This window comes from Toxotes jaculatrix, chromosome 2 (assembly GCF_017976425.1).
Source record: "Toxotes jaculatrix isolate fToxJac2 chromosome 2, fToxJac2.pri, whole genome shotgun sequence".
Lineage (NCBI taxonomy): Eukaryota > Metazoa > Chordata > Actinopteri > Toxotidae > Toxotes > Toxotes jaculatrix.
Window position 1 is genome coordinate 19,716,471 of NC_054395.1, and position 18,021 is coordinate 19,734,491.

At 42.4% G+C, this 18,021-nt stretch overlaps 1 protein-coding gene across 2 annotated transcripts in view; it reads right to left on the reverse strand.

Annotated features, from left to right (window-relative positions):
• The window catches only part of LOC121190613 (cyclin-dependent kinase 17-like), a 34,055-nt gene that overhangs the window by 7,943 nt on the left and 8,091 nt on the right, over positions 1-18,021 (reverse strand). Inside the window, exons 3-5 of one of the 2 annotated variants that reach the window (XM_041051500.1) lie at positions 17,158-17,322; positions 7,534-7,667; positions 4,274-4,399 (exon numbers count right to left, since the gene is read on the reverse strand). In XM_041051500.1, coding sequence (XP_040907434.1) covers positions 4,274-4,399; positions 7,534-7,667; positions 17,158-17,322 — 425 coding nt within the window. The remainder of the gene's footprint in view (positions 1-4,273; positions 4,400-7,533; positions 7,668-17,157; positions 17,323-18,021) is intronic. The other variant, XM_041051508.1, reaches the window with a different exon arrangement.

The window sequence follows — 18,021 nt, forward strand, 5'->3', positions numbered from 1 at the left end:
ATGTATATCCGGGAGGCATACTTCACATCTGTGTGTGCATAGTGAATTCTGACTTAATCATGTACCCAGTTAATAAAGGTTTAGCTGCATTATATATGTGGCCCCTAGGTTTCCAGGTCATGAATTATAGATGGATGTAGCTATGTCAAGCTGTGATACCCATAGGCCTGTCAGTGTTTATCCCTCTCCCTGTCATTTTTCTTCACTTATTCGTCTATCTCTGTCAGGGTTGTTTCAGCCATTTTTTATCTGTGTTCATGTCTCTGAACCTACCCATCTCTCTCAATCTCGTGTTGCCCCGTCCCATCATGAAGCTGATATGAGTGCCAGGCCAATTGCTCGCCTATGCCCATGTATGTGTGTGTATGAGGGGGAGGGTCTCCAGTGACCAAGTTAGCTGATGAAGCATGTGATCTCTTTAAAGGCAGGCCTAAAAGCCAATATCCCAACAAGCTCAGACACAAGAAGACACACGTACACACTGAGACAAGTGTGTGAGTGTGGGTGTGAGTGTGCATGAGTATGCACAAATTGCAATTTGCCTAATTATTTAACAGACATAATCTTCTCCATCTATGAGAACCAATATCTGGTTTTGTATCTGTAAATGCATGAAAAAAAAAACTGATCAGAGAGAACACATCAATAAAAACAGTGGAGATTTGCAGGAGGATGCACTGTGTGTCTATATGATTGTGAGTGCTTGTGGGCAAGAGAACCTATGCTCAAATGTAAACACACTCACCCTGCACACACACACAGACACACAAAAACATGCTGCTCCCATCACTGTGTTTGTGACAGGGGATGTCAGGAGCTGTTGCTGAGCTGTGTTGCCCTTTTGGCAGGGAAGCCAGTCTCATGAGCAAAACACACACACACACACACACACAGACACTGAAAAAAAACTACACACCAAAAAACACACGTACATAAGAACCACCTTCCCTCCAGTGAAGGTGGTTCTTATGCCTTTTTGAAAAATCTCTAAAACAAAGACATGCCCAGCTCTTTACTTCCAGCCTATTCTCTGTGTACAGCGTGCAGCTGCACTCTCTGTCTATGTACCTTATGATCCTTTTTTGTGTGTGTGTGTGCGTGTGTGTGTGTGCGTGCCCGTGTGTGTGTGTGTCCTTGCGTATGCTTTCGATGGCAACGGGTTCATTTCATTCCCAACGCTCCAGTGAGCTTACTCAGCAGAACTAGGTCAGACCAAGTTTTACAGACGAAATTAAAGCAACTAAAAAACCAAACAATATGTGCGTTCTGTCTGAGCCCTGTACAGGAACTGAGGAGACATACAAACAGATGGACTGACAGCAGAGTTAAGAAAATGTGAGAAGAAAGAGGGGATCAAATGTGTATTGAGAAGACAGCCCATTACCTCAGCCACATTTCATTTTTAATTAAAGTTTCCTCATGTTGCTGCCTGAAAGAAGGCTTGGAGGGGAGAAAGAGGATGGATTTAGAGTATTGAGTGGGAGAGGGGAAATGACAGCCTTCTGCTAAGAAAAGAGGTGGCTGGCAATGGGAGGTGGAAGAAAAGAGGAGCCCTTTCATTAACATGATGTAACCAGTCCTCAGGACTTCAATCAATCAATCAATCAACCAATAAACATCTTGCTCTGTGACACCTTTTTCATGTAAATCTGCCAGCAACAACAGACAGAGCCTGACTGTCACTGTGGAGTTGAAGGGGTTAGAAAAAAAAAAAAAAGAGCGTTGCATAACACCATTAAGTGTTGTGGTTTGAGATAAAATGACGTCTCTTTCCTCTGCACCATGAAACACTGAATCTCACCGGACCGCTGTGAATAATTGATTATAAATGGGCAACAGCCATGTGAGAAAACTGATACCAACCAACTTCACTTACATTACATTGGAACCGATTCAAAGATCAAAATACACGGCTTCAGATGTGAGCATCTGTTACGGGACACCAGACACATGCTCTATGTTACGGTAACAGATGACAAGCACACTGATAGCCCAAAAGCCATGGCGTCACTGTGCTCAGAGACATTCTGTCATTTTTAAGCTTGAACTCATTCAGGTGAAGTGTGACTGAGGAAGCGCGTTTGTTCTTTTGTGTCACAGCTATATACACATTCTGTCATGACTAGTCCCTAAGGGGGCTGTTCTCTGAACTCTTTTGGTTATATTTTGAACTCTCTTTTGGACTCTTGTTCTACTTCCTGTCTTTGTCTTGTTTCCCTCCATTTGTGATTGTCTGCTCCGCCCTAATTGGTTTCACCTGTTGCCCATTGCCTTGTGTGTTTAAGTCTCGTCGTTTCCCTGTGTTCTTGTCAGTTTGTCTGTGTCCATGCCTGAGTCTGTTTCCATGCCTGTGTCAATACCCAAGTCTGTACCTGAGTTTGTGTCTTCCCCGTGTTTGTTCTCGTACCTGTGCCTTGCCTTTTTTCCCACCTCATGGACTTACTTGGTTCCCTCTGTTTTCATGTAAGAACATGTTGTATTTTCATTTGGTCTTGTTTCTGAGTATTTTTCTCCTGCGTGGATGATTTTTGGTTATTTGAGTTTTGTTTCTTGGCCCTGGACACTTCCAGTGATTTTTGGTTTATTAAAAGACTTTTAGTTCACTCCTTTTGCTTGCCTTTGGGGTTTTTGTTTTTGGGTCCTGGCCTGATTCCTAGTCTTAGCACAACACATTCACATTTGGGGAAACTCGGGTTCCAGCTACCGGAGTTCAAACTAACCAAGATGCAAAACTAGGCTTGAAACATGAACAACGCAAATAGTAAACTGCACAGTCATATAATTCAACATAATTCTGCTTGGTTGCACCACACTAAACAAAATGAACAATATGAGCTACTGTGATAAAAAAAAATCCACCTGTACTGTTCCTTCCTGCAAACACACTCTTCAGTCCAGTACAGGCTTGTTTTAACTTTCACTGCAGCAGTAATTTATCTTTTCTTCAACTTCTCTCTACCTATTTTTTAATCCTTGTTTTCAGCATCTTATCACTTCTTTAAACCATGTCTCCCTGTCATTTGTTCCCCTAACATCCTCTTGTCATCGCTCTCTGCGTCTTTCACTCTCTCTTCCTTGCTCTCTGGCTCACTTCAAGGTGTCCCGCTATGTAATCCAAGTCAGGAGAGAAGCTGCAGCAGATGAGTCTGACACTGCTGCTGAATTATTGATTGATCTATTGCATCACGTACATACAGCAACCCTAAAGATACACTTCCACACACAAGTTGACAACATAAGAAAATGTCTGCCACTCATTTACAATGCAAAGACACAAACATCTCTACAGAATGTCCTCTCCCTCTGATCCGCCCTTACACCATAAACCTCTCTTATTCCCTGCAAACCTCCCTTCAAACATTCTTTCCTTTCATCTCTGAGAGACTCCTGCAGAAAAGCTGCGTCATTAATTCGCTTCAAGCAGAGAGCCGGAGGCAGGGCACTGGCCCTGTTCAATAATTACAGCAAAAATGGTTGATGGAGGGCCAATCCTTTATGCTTTCCCATAGAATATCCAGGCTTTCGGTAATCATGTTTAGAGTAAAATGTATCAGCGAAGCAGACTGAACTTAATTTTAAAAAGAGCAAGCATGTGAGGCGGAGAGAATAAGTGAGACAGAGAGCAGTGCACCCTTGCTATATTCAGTTGCGAATGAAGGGAAACTTGAAAATTTGCGAGTGATGGCAGAAACAAAAGAGTCATGTGGAATAAAGTGTGACCAAAATAAAAACCAAGTGATTGAGCAGCAGCACTTCAGCAGCAATACAAAGGAGTGTAAAGAGACATGCTGCATATTCATGAATATATGCCTATTTCTACCCATCATCCCCCTCTCTGTCCATCCAGTAGCACCCCCCCACCCCCCCTCAGTTTCATACTCATCTTGGCCTGGATACATAATACAGAGTTCATCACTCATCCCCCTACTGAGCCATTGTAAGCTCTATAGCATAACTCAGGGTGCGTTTACTTTGAGTCTACATTTGTGTGTTTGGAGTGTGTATGTGTGTGTGTCAGTGGATATAATGGCCTTAGTCAACCATGTTAATAGTGCACAATAGCACTGAAAGTTCATATTACTTTTGTTTCACAACAAAGCAGCATCAAAAGAACGGCACACACCCAGCGGTACTCACAAAAGTACACATGCAGATGCTAAGCAGGGACCAAGAAACCACCAAAGCAGCTGACTAAAACAAGTTTCAGCTGCACTGCACACATACACACAGATGCAAATACACACACACACACAGACGCACACTTAGTACTGACCAGTGAAGCGCGTCGTAGCCTGCGGCTCATGGGTTTGTCAAAGGGCGGGCTGTTCATGGCAAACTTCTCCAAGTAGCCCTCCGGTAGCCTGATATCAGCTGGGAGAGACAAACGTTTGTTTATGTCCTAAAACAGAGAGAGAGAGAGAAAGAGAGAGAGGGATACAGAGGGAGAATGAAAGGTCTGTGAGTATTGTAATATATCAACCCCTATGACAGTAGTGACATGTTTGAGGGAGAGATTTCCATACATATTAAAAACATCCATTTACACTGACACATATTCACAGAGTGATTCACATTTATACCACGAAGGCCCAAATATAAGATGACACAGATCAATCAAAACAATAGCATTAGCAGTAATAATAAGAATGAAATAAATGAACAAAGCTAAACCTACCTACCTTTGATTTGAGACAGAAAAAAAATGAATGAATAAATAAATAAAAACACATACACAATCAGCTTTCTCCATCTGTCTTTCCTGGCAATGAGTTTGTCAAATGACAGCAGCTCACTCCAGCAGTCACATACGAACCTTTGCTTTACAGGTGCCATCTGCTCTTGTGAATGAATGAATGATGATGTGAATGACAATTGTAATGACAGCTACAACTAGCACGCCTGAATGAAAGGCCAAATACAAGGCTGCTACATGATGGGACGACTTCCAAACAAGTTGCTGGCAAGATTCAGGCTAATTTTCAGAATACACTTCTGGCAGCAGGAGAAGTTTGGCACATCACTGTTCCAAAGTTTCACGAACTCATCTGGAACACATCTGGAACCAGTCTTTCCGTGATTAAACATGCTTGATGTTTTCTTGTTCTTCTCTTCTGCGTACTGTTCATTTGTCCAGATTGTAATTTCAGTCAGGAACAACGCTGCCCTTTTCCCAATGTTAACCCCATTTTTATACCTAATTTTGAGAATATAACACTAATTTATACTTGTGTCAGTATGATATTTTTGTTTTTCACTGATTTTTACCACATAGTAGATGTAAAGTGAATCCCTCTGACCAAACTATTCCACATCAGCTGGAATAACTTTCGCTTCCAAACCCCAGCTGGAGTGCAATTTGTGAGATGCTATTTTTCCCACAATGCATCACTCCTATATGCTATCCATGTAGGACATGCTCACAGGCAAGGTGCCAATCACATGTTGTTTCCATGGCAGCAGTGGGCTGGCCCAGTCCCAACAGCCCCACGGTATGTGTCCTTAATGTGAGAGTGTGAAATAATATGTGTGTTTAGATGTGGACGTTAGTGGGAGCGTAGAGCAGTGTGTGTATCCCTGAAGATGAAAGGCAGAGGCTTTTTATGCCTGTAATGGTTTTATCTGTGCTCATTGGCTAACACAACAACATGCAGTATTACATACAAGACGTCACCCTAAGGACAGTGGCACACTCCCCGTTTTCACACGCCGAAAACATCCGGCAATGCTCTGCGTATTGCTTAAGCGCATTATGAAAAATAAGCCACAAACGTGCACTGACATGACCTACAGCCTTTGAGTAATTTACACATTTTTGAGCTACACTGAATGTCTGATTCATAAAAGAGCAAAATACAAAAAATTGAGAAAAACAACACATTAAAGCTGCATATTGCTACCACAACAAATAAACTATATTTCATGCAATTCATAAAGACAGTGGTTTCTGATGGCCAAAACGACAGATCTTTCCACATGTGCACTCTCCAGACTCCTTTTCAATAGGACAACAATGGACACAAGTTGACAAAGACACTGACACTCATGCCCTCTTATTCATGGGTATAAACCGAATAAAGACCCACATATAAACACACACGTGTCCCCATACTCACAATGCAGAACAGCTCTAGTAGCTCCCTCATTGTCCTCCTTAAACGTGTCTTTCTATACACTCACACACATGCGCTTTCAACGATGCATGTCTCTGACCTACCACATGACTGCACACACACTGATAGAGAGAGGGGGAAAGAGGCTGGCAGTGTGGTAGAGTGCCATCCACATGCTCAGAGGAAGAGGAGGAGGAAAAAGAGGAGGAGGAGGGGAAAGAATGAGCAGAGGAGAGAGGAATGGACAGATTCCTGAGGGGAGAAAGGCAGATGGGGGGAAGGGGTGAACAGAGGGGGGTGGCTGAGAGGAAACATTGTTTTTCTGTTCTCTCCCACCGTTATTTTTTTTCCCTCCATCTCAACTTCTCCCCCTTTTCTCTTATCATCTCCTGGGCTCTGTTCCTCTGGTTCTCTTCTTTCTTTGCCATTCCAATAATTATTCCTACTTCCATAATTACTCTCTCACCCCAGCATTTTACCCTCCTTCACTGCCCCCTCCCTCTCTTCTATCTCCCTCTGTGGTAAACATGGTCTAAATTAGTCCCTTCCACTGTTCACAGCAGTCAGAGGCACCAGCCTGTGTGTCCAGAGGCATTTCCCGTAATACTGCTGCACTCATCACTCTGCAACTCCTTCAAACAGACACACACACACACACACACACCGTCTGACCAAGACATGAGCACATACTCAAGGATGAAGCAAAATAAAGCAACAAATACCATCTTTACCTGGCACAGGTGCACTCATACAGATAGGCACCTTAATGTATGTTGAATATGGCCACAAAAACCTGGCGCTGCATCCGAAATCATTCACAGTACTACACAGAGTGGTCCACTATATAATATAGTGGGTTCACGATTTTATAGTGGCATCTGGAAGCCTAGTGATAATTACTAACCTAATCATTATTGGACTAAAATAATCCCACAACACAAAGAGCTAAAAAATCGATGACTGTAAAAATCGATGGACACAAACTGCGAGTCAACTATCATCACGTATTTTGCAGGCAAGGAAAAAACAGGTAAAGTTTGGCTGCCAGATTAATGGAACGACCTGAGTAGGGTCGAAATGTTGTTTTTGCACCATCTGATAAAACCTAATTTTATCCTTACAGAATCCTGATAGTAAATTCATAATATATGGGCCTGTCCGATTTATCAGTCTGGCTCTACCATCTGACAGACTATATGGTCCTCTACACAGCAATTCCTTTCTAATGTCTACTGAACAGTGGAGGAGTGAATATTTTCAGAGCCCAGGAGTAATTTGTGAGGTCACTGCTGAATCTCAGTGAGTAATGTTGTGTCCAGATGTGCTTTCCTCTGGTTAGATGCATGAGTGGGGTATGCCTGGTTAAAAATAAAAAGCAGGTGTGTGTGTGTGTGTGTAGCAGGTGTGTCCTGACTTCCTGTACCTCATTAGAGATGCGTCGATGGTGGTTGTTCCTCATACGGACCCTGACTGGACTCTGGACCTCATCAGAAGATGTCCCAGACGCCTGGTCACTCTCCCCATCTGAACCCATCTTCACATTCTCATGGACGATACCTGTAAAAGACACAGAGACACAAACATACAACAGCACAGGCAGACTGTTATTGTCAGGAACTGCACTCTGTGACATAGGACTGGCAGAGGAACTAAACCTGAGCTGAATATTTCACATTCATGTTTTCACTCAACTCAGGTCTTTTGGATTGCTTTTTTGTTTTGTTTAATGACACTGGCGCTCTTTCACTCTATTCTCGTCCTCTATTACTCTCTCCATGTGCCCCATCAGAGGACGCAACCTTTTTGTCTTTCTTGGATTTCACTTACCCCTCTGTGAAAGCCATAGTAGGGTCCCAATCCCCAGATGATGGACTGTACCACCAGCCATGTAGGGGTGTTAGCTGAGTGTCTATAAAATACCATCGGTAAGATGAGGAGGTCTGAGATCAATATTACCCCGCATGCAATATGAGCTTTCCCGTCTCTGCCTGCCGCCCACCCCTACACCTCCATCCTCCCCAGAATTCATCTGATTAATGAGTCACGGTGCTGCAGACAGGACTGCCTCCTTCAGTGATGTGTGAGTAAATGTGGGGGAAGGGTCCCTCTTTGGGTTTCAGTGCATGATGCCTGATAGCTCTCAAGTCTGGGTCATGTGAGTGGGTCGTGTGTGTGTGTGTGTTTGTTTTGGGTTTGGTGGAGGATCCTGACAGATGTCAAAGCTCACTCCTTAATGCTAGTAACTCCTTACTTCACCATCATCTACTGTTTACATTTTAAACAGCCGCCATGAGCAGAGAAATAGATGGAAGATTAGGAGATCGGGTAGGAGGTGGGGGGGGAGTTGTTTCGGTAAAGAGAAGTGATGAAGTGGAAAGAAAAATAAGTCCCTTGAGTGACTGTGACACCTCAGCCATAGGATGACTGAGGGCCAGATAGGTAAAGCTATTTATTATACTGCACCGTCTGTCAGCTTCAGACTGGGGGAACACCACCTGAGGCTGATTCTAGGTCATTTGTGTGTCTCTTTCATGTAGTCAAAGTTTGAGACTCTGCCTTAGAAAAAAAAAAGCATGCAAGATATAACATTCACTATCCTGAAAATATTTTTCAAAAATGTACAATATGTCCTCATCTGACCAGGTACCCAAAAATTAAAGTATTGTTGCCCTACTGTTTTTTTCTTTTTTCTTTTTTTTAATATCTTTGAGAAACCAAATCTACTTTGAACTGTGTCAGAGATTTCCTTACTGACACAAACAGTCCTGTATAGATCCCAGCTGTTAATTCCAGCCTACATCTGTCCAATAGTCCAACTATCTGTTGACAAAAGCAGCATTATGCTCATTAGCAAAACACAATCCATCTGTGTAAATGCTTAGTAAACTGTTTCATAGTCATTTAAATCTCTGATGTACTTCCCTGTGGCTTCAAATCCAGATGCAAGGATACATGGTATGTGTATAGAATAGCTTGGTAGGGAAACTGAGCAGTGAGTAGTCATATCACGAATCAATCCTCACAACCCTGATGTTGAAACATTAAACTCAAGGTAACTGACACCAGAGTGAGGGGAAATTGATCCAGGATATCTACATACTGACAGACGCACACACATGACCACACGCTCACAACGAGCAAGTATCCAGTACTGCTATTATGTCACAGGTATTTCTCACTTTCATAGAGGTCTTGAGCTTGTCTGTTTGTGTAAACAGTCAAGCAGGTGTGGGACGGATGAGACCGGACGACTGACCAGGGAGGAAAATTCCATCACCTGGGCCCCCCACAACAATATAATAAGATAATGTTCTGCTGCCACATGCAGTACGTGCATTTGTCTCTCATATACTGGCTTCTCCGACACACTTTCTCTCAAAATAAACACACAATCACACTCACACATCCATCCTAATCACACAGGACATTCTTTTCCAGTCTCCTGCAGGTTCTTTCTGCTCCATTTCCATAGCAGATGAAGAGCAGACAGTAAATGTCATGAGCTACCTCTGCCTCCCTGTGTGGAGCCCGGCTGGCCTAGTTAGGGTTGCTGACTCCCTCCCAGCACGTCTTGAAGAGTGAGTGGGCTGCTTTTAGAACTATCCTTGCCTCACCCAACTCTACATGTACTCCACTTAGTTGGAAATCCACCTCTGAAAAATGTCAGCAGTGCCTTAGAAAATGATTGAAAAGCTGGTGGAAAGGATGTTAAAAGAAATAAAGTAAGTGTAAGATTCACTTCAAGAGACCTTCAAAGACTAATGGAAATCTTGGAATTTTTTTATTTTTTGTCAAAAGCCTTCACTCTGCAAGGCCAGTTATCGAGTTCAGTGGGTTGCTCAAGGGTGTACTGGTAGAGTTAATGCCAACTATTTATTACAAGCCTTTGAACTTTACTCCACTTCTCTGTGGAGTTCATGGGATCCCTGTAGATACCCACACACACTGCCCTGGGCCAAACCACTGCTTCTCTAATCTTTAAAGTAGCCACATAAAGGAGATAATATTTTGAAATTAATAAGCTTAAGATGTTCAAAGTTGGTGGATCAGCAGATTCTAAGAGAAAGCTACTTAGCATAAATCTATGTCGTTGTAATTAATAAAACCTCGGGACACTTATTCAATTTTAATTTCATACATACATACAGACTGCATGTGTTACTGCAATGGGAAAACAACTATTATACATCAAGACTTTATATTAGTATCATCTATTGAATAATATTTTGCCAAAATCAACCAAAATCTATTAAACTCATATATATTGTTATTAAAAAAGGGTTAATTTGATCACTATATATTTGGGGACTGACTTGGATCTGAGGAAACTGAGGATCAAGATGTAGATGAACTTGATGACGAAGATGACAGTGATGAGACTCACCAATACGGTTTCCTGGAGGTCGGCACGAGTCCAGCACTCGAAGCATTCGGAACGGGGACAGCCTCAGTGGGGTGTCTCTCTCCCCCATTCTCACCCCCTCTCCCATTCTAGCTTCCCCAGTCCTAGAGTCTCCCACCCTGGGAGCACGAGCAGAGCACCCTTGGGGGTTGCCTGACATATCCATCATTCCAGAGGATTCAAAGCGCTACAGCTGAAAGTGCATTTAAAATTTTCAAAAATACTTTTCACAAAGAGTTGGAAAAAAAAAATATTTTCAAGGAATTAAGACCGTTTCAGTTCAGTCTGGGTGTCCAGTCAACCAGTCTCAGCCGGACCCAGGTTTTAGGAGCTGTTCTAATTAAAGGTCAAATCCAATCTTCAGGCTGCCTCCTTACCTCCAGGAGAGCCCCATGCAGTAGAGCGCAGGTCTTACATTGGTAGGACAGTGCAGACTACACAGGCACACTGATCACAATGCAACAACTCCCTCGGCTACTACTCCACTTTAACTCTCTCTCTCTCTCTCTCTCCCTCTCCCTGTTTTCCTGTAGACACTCCCTGTCTCTCTTTCTTTCTCTTTTTCTCTCTCCGCAGTCACAGTCTGCTTGCTGACTAAGGAAGGTCAAACACTGTGCAGGTAGGCAAAATGCTGCAGAGACGGTCCAACACACACAAGCTGAAAACTGTTACACCCCATCATCTCAAAAATAACAGGTGTTCTGTCTCCATCTATGTGATTCAAACCGAAACACACACACAAACAAGTCCAGAGAGCCAAACTTACAGCTTCTTCTAGGAAGAAAAACACTTTCATCTGTCTGGTGTTCAACTCTCTGACATCTTTGGCACCCTGCTCCTCCTTTCACCCTCTCTCCCTGGTTGCTTTTTCATTTACAGTCCAGTGTCGTCTTCTTTTTCCTCTTTTTGTCCGTCTCTGTCCTCCCTTCGTCCTCCCTGTTCTTCCACTGTTATTCAGCACAACACTCTATTCAGGCTGTTGTACCGCTCTGCCTCTCTTCACTCCGCTCTCTCGATTGCTCTCCCTCCTTGCCTCTGGCGCCCCTATCAGTGCTTTTAGTGTTGCTAGTCCTCCTGCTCCCTCCCTTCACCTTCATATTACTCTCCTCCCTCTCATGTGATACCAATCTCTCTCTCTCTCTCTCTCTCTCCCACCTCCTGTCTCAATCTCTCCCTCCCTCGCTCTTCCTATCGCTGTCTGGATCCCGAGATGGTGTTGAGTATACAGTACAGTCCACCTCTCTTTCTATTCAGGAGCCGATGACAACATTTTCTGCCTGATCAGCCTCTTTCTTGCACTCCGTCTCTATCGCTCTATCTCGTTAGCCTTCTCTCTCTTTCTCTCTCGCCCTTTCCCTCCTCTCCATCCTGTGCCTCCTCGTCCTTATCACTCTCTAGCACAGAAATTGAAACCCTGAGGCTTTTGAGTGACGCCTCTGGCATCCTAGCTCCCCCTCTCACACGTTCTCCTTCCTCTTTCTCTTTCTTCCTCTGTCCTTCCCCACAGACCTGAAGCACAGGCCATTATTCATGCTCGAGGCATGAACACATACACACCCTCTCCCCTGTACATGCCTCTGTGCACATTTGCTGCACATGCCTGCTAAGACTACACACATACATGGCTCTGTCTGACACACCTGCACAGCATACAGACTATGCACAGTTACATCCAGCAGGATATAGAAATGTTAATCCAGAACAATGCTTGAAAACACTTGTGTTTTCTTTGTATAGATCCCAAACTTTCATGCTAAATAAAATGTGCAGTAGTGACTGAGGGGGGCAGCATTGCAAGCATCAAGTGCTTTTTTTTCCTCTAGTGTTCTGAAGCATAACCAGTAGGCTAAAAGGTCCCATTACTACCCGAATGTTATCTTTTCCCTGTTGCAACACAACACTGAGGATACTGGACTGGACTTTGGATTGAAAGATTGAATTAACGTCACAATAAGTGTTTCTAGGAAATCAATGTGTTGAATGGCAACTGCATCCAAAGTGTCAACAAGATAACGCATTAAATGCCATCTTTCCTCATAATATTCTCAAGAATTAACACTTTAAAAAAAATGTTCTTCAAATGTGCTCAGCTGCTGCAAGATAAAACCTCTCCCTTCAAGTCAATAATCAGGTTGTCTCGTAAGGCCTTAACTAACAAAACACACTCACGCAGAGAGGCTCACACACCCTACATGTCAATAATGATGCACTTAATTATAAGACTGCTTACACAAACACACAACCATACTTGGAAGCAGCCAAAATGTAATGATTTAATTGGCTTAGATAAGTAAACATATGAGATCACTGGCATACTGTATACTTAACACATCTTGGAAACCCTTTTAATCTAGCTAGGTGTGGAGTGTATATTAAAATAAATATTTGAACTGTAAGCGTGCAGTGTTCGTTTCAGCTAAAACGTACATACACTTTCACTGGGCTCATTCCTCTCTATTTTCAGTTAGATTCAACTAAAGCGTAATGGCCATTTACAGTGCACTGACAGACATATATTGATGTAGAGTGCTGCATCCTTGAGCTTCAGGCTGTTTAAAACGTCAAGGACAAAAGCTCACCACTCAACCCTTCACCCATCACTGTCTCTTTATATTCAACAGTGTGACTGCATACCAAAGATTTCTCTCCCGCTCTGCAGCCACCTCCACACAGCTTTTCTCTCCCGACACTGTCACATTTTCTTGCCACCTTGTTTTAAACAGCATTACTGTCCTGTTTGCTTGGCTACATTTGAGATTCCAATTAAAATATAATGTTTTTATCTTTTTTTTTTTTTTTTACCATAAATACCACAGTCTGCCTCCAGACTAGTGAGACAATAAACATCAAAGTGCATTTAACATCCCTGAGGAACATGTCCGCATAGAGAAACACACACAAAGCTGGAGGGAGGGTGAATTTAGGCTGCAGTAATTACCTCTAAACCTTTTATCTGCATCTAAGGAATCTTATTATTCAATTACTGGGACCAGAGTGCCTCCTGTTAGCTGCCGCCTTCGTATGTACTGGTCCTCAATGCCTCACCCCCTCCTCTCTTTCCTACATAGCTCTGAAAATCATCAGATTTCTTTAGTAACATCTTCCTTTCGCCTCAAGCAAGCCACGCTAACACACACAAAAGCTTACAAGTCCAACTACATAAAAAGAGTACACTCCATTGTTCTTATTACACTCAATCTGGGAGCGAGCGAAAAGGGTTAGTGTGAGCAAATGGATGGCTAAGAGTGTAGGGAGAGAGGGAGAGGGCTACAGCGATTAATGCAGTGTTAATGCATTACATTAAATCCTTGGCACAGACAAGGTCTCTCATGGTGTACAATACACAGGGAGAGATAAGGATGGTCTGCAAAAAGCTTTCCATCTTTTATCTTTGCCCCATTCTGGTTTTATCTGGAGGTTAAATATAGCATTTTGATGTATGTGGCGAGAAAGAGAGAGATACAGAGACAGAAGAGGGAAAAGAACGAGAGGAGACATCTGTGACAGTATCAGAAATAGCAGCCTGCGACGGGTTTTGAGAAGAGTAGGCAGCTTTTCAGCAGAGTCCTCTCTCTCAGTAAAACAGACAGGAGGTCCAACTAATCCTCAACAGTGCAACTACAGATCCACACAGAGAGAGGGAGAGGGAGAGAGAGAGAGAGAGAGAAAGAGAGAGGGAGAGAGAAAGAGAGAGAGGGGGAGAGAGATGAGGTAGTGGCGAAAAGCTAAAAGGAAAAGTGCAGTGTTCATCTTTCCTGACTGTAAGTACAGTGTGGTGGGAGTGGGTGTTGGCCCAGTTAGCAACAGATGAATCACAAAACCTGTAAAAGCTCTCTGGCTCTGGCAACTGGCCAAACACCTCTAACATACACATATAACCCTGTAGCCCAGCCCACTTACACAGATGAAAAATGTTTATAATTGAATACTCCTATGGATAGACAGAGCGAGTTCAAAAAAGAAGGCAGAGAAAGGAGAGAGAGAAAGGGTGGGTAATCTCTTTAGTGCAGCGGGAAAGAGAGATTGCATCATCATGTGGCTCTATTAAAGGGTGCGACGTGCTCTGACTGCTGAGTGGCACACAGTGAGTCAGCGAGTCCGACCAGCGGGAAACACACACACACACACAGGCACGCATACACAGTGTACCTCTTAACATTTCAAACTACACCTTATCAAGATTTTAATAATAGAATAGCATCTATTCTAGGTTCTGAGTCAAGCTCAGAGACCGCTGTCGGCTGAAGTCACTCTGCCAGACCAACAGACTGTGGGCTTAAGACTGGTAACTTCACATTTCTACATATTACTGCTATTTCTCCATTACAAGGAGACAAACACCAAGCTGGTCAACCAGAAAGAACTGACTGTCCCACTCAGAACAGTCTTGGTCATAATTCTTTAAATTTAACCAGTTCTTATGAAAAATGCTTGTTTCTGTTATGTCTTTATGTAAAAAATAATATGGTCCAATATCATTATTAGATTTGCTTGATTCAAATATTAATATATAATCAGTATTGGCCTAAAAAATCCAGTATCAGTAAGGCTCTATTTTCCATATTCCCATAATGACCTCATCTTTTACACAATGCAAATGAAAACCACTTTATATATATTAGTCTGTCTCAGTGCACTCCAGTGATGGTGATTAACAAACCCAAACACAATCATATATATAGATTCTTCTTCGTCATTCTTATAACTTTGGTACATTATCGTGTTCTAACATTTCTCATATTTAATTTGCCATGTTAATTCAAGATTCAAGACTCATAATTCCACCCCTTTTAGAATTTAGCATTAGACTAAACTGGTTCTGCTGTTGCTCTAGGGCCAGATTGAACTGAACCTCAGTGCTTTTTTTTGGTATCTACTACTGAAAACCATCAAGCACTGAAAGCTGGCACAGAGTGTCTGAGTGTATTTGTAGTATAATTTACTACAAACTTTCTATATGTGTTTGGGCAATATTTAAATTGCAGGAACTTTGGCTTCTTTTGTTAAATTACAACGTTATATAAAAATGTTTTGTAGAAAAACATTTTTATTCTTGTTAAAGTAAGATGTCCCTATGCTGCTGTACCTATTTCTTTACAGGGATCATTTAAGTTTCATCTATCTACTATTATCATTTTCCCAGCTTGCATAGTTGTAAAGAACTGTGAGCTCCTGTTACAAGACTGCTTCTCTTGTCAGCCAGTTCAATGGATGCAAGGTGTCTCGTTGTGGTCTATCTGCAGTTCATGGACCCAAGGTCTCAGGGGATACACAGCAAAAAGCTAATATGACTCCTGAAGGAGCCATAGTGGAACAAACACTCTCCTACCGCTCTGTCTGTCGCTCCCTCCTGTCATCTGTACTTTTCATTTCTCCCTCCCTTTCGCTCAGTCCATCGTAAATCAATCTCTCGCTGTTTTCTAAGCTCCATTCTAAACCCATCCAGCATCTTGGTCTTCAGTTCCTCTCTTCCCTTCCATCCTTGACTTTCCCTTTCCTCACTCTGTCCCACTGTTCCTGATATAAGCCGTTCTGCCACAGTGGGAAATGAGATTACTGGGATCCATAGAACCACGGACCGCACGTTCCATTACATAATGCAGACAGACAGCTGGAAAAGGTGACTGTGTGAGCATGTGGGTGCAGTGAACATGCGCATGTGTTTGTGTATGTTGGATGTTGGATTAAGGTCATTAGAGTTTTAGCCTTCCAGATTTGTAGTAAATGGTGGGAGGATAGCAAAGTTGTGTCAGTAAGTAAGGTTTTACACCAACTGAAAACCCACACACGCACACACATGTACACACAGACACAGACACACACACACACACACACACACATATATATATATATATATAAAAGACAGAAAGATACAGAACATTTCTGTTTACTGAACTATTGAACTACTATGCAGACAATGTTGTTACAAAAAAGACAATGACAAAAGATAAACTTGACTGGAAATGAAACTGGAAACAGTGTGTGGGGAATTGTCTGTGTGAGGAAGTGTGTTTGTTTCAATGGTGGAGGAAGTATCCCGATTTTTTCGTTAAGTGAAAGTCCCACCGCCTCGTGGTAAAGGTCCTGTATCAAATGTGTTGAAGCAAACAATCTTCAACACTTTTGAACTTGAAAAAGTACTAATTAGGCAGCAGTATGGCTGTCAGTGTTATTATTGCTGGATTGTTTTTATTGATTTATAAAAACAATCCAGCAATTTATATAATAGGTACTTTATAGATAGTTGGATAATTTAATCTCTAACAATGCATCAGATTTTATAGATAGATTGTGTGTTTTGTGTGAAAAATCTTCTTGGCCTGCAAAGTATCAAATAACTGTAGCTCTGCAATATTTGCATATAACAACATTTGCTTCTTAAATGAAGCTGAGTGTAAGTATAAAATTCTGTACAACCACTTAAAAATTAATTCAAAAATAAGCACTGGTTTGATTTAAAATGCCTCCCTTATTAACTTGTGGCATAAAATTTGGCCCTGGCTTTGGTTTAAACTTCTAAACTGAAAATACAGAAATCTGGAATTAAACCAGTTTACTTAGTACATACAGCTACATAGTTTTTATGTTGTTATAGTTGCATGCATACATTGCTGTGTAAATGTATGTGTGTGTGTGTGTGTGTACCCAGAGATCCAGTCCTGTGCAGGCTCAGGTAGGCTCTGTCTCTTTCAAGCCCACCACCTGGTTCTCTGCGCAGGGCGGTGCGGCCCAGGTGACCAGCATATTGACGCAGGAAGGAAGGAGCACTATGGGAGGCGGGAGGGTGCACGGCGCACACCACCATGGGCTCTGAGACACGTGATGCAGATGGACAAACAGGGATAGGGAGAAAATGGGGGGGGGGTGTTCGCCAGAGAAGGCGAGAAAGAGAAGAGAAAGCTCAGAAGAACCGAAAAGAGAGAAGAAAGAGGTCAAAACCCAGAAAAAAACAAGGCAAGGTAAAGGGGAAAATGAAGAAAGAGAGGGATGATAAGTTGAGGAATATCAGAGGAGAGGGAACAGAAGCAGAAACAGGCAGATGACAGAAATTGCAGGAGGGAACAGGAAAAAAGAGAAAGAGGAAAAGAGACAACACAAGGTCACACAGAGACCAGACACAGTAGAGAGGTAGCAGAACATGTAGGAACAGTACAATATGTAGTAGTAGTGATAGATAAAAGGGTGAGAATACATACAGCCACTGTACTTATGTTAGAGTGGAAGAGGGAACAATCATGATTCACAGTACAAGAAATAGCCATGGAAAGTGTATGAGGCATGAGGCATGCATCGTGGAAAATATGTTGAGTCACAGACTAATCAAGACTGATTCTGAAGAACAGAGAGTAAAAAAGAGAGACACAAGAAGAACTAGCAGACACACTGTAGGAAACAAGCCACAGAGATGCGGGAGTGACAAAAGCAATGATGGAAGGGCTAGAACAGATATTTAGCTAAATAAATTAAAGTCTGTGGGTCAAAGTTAAGCTTATGGACAAACAAATGGCT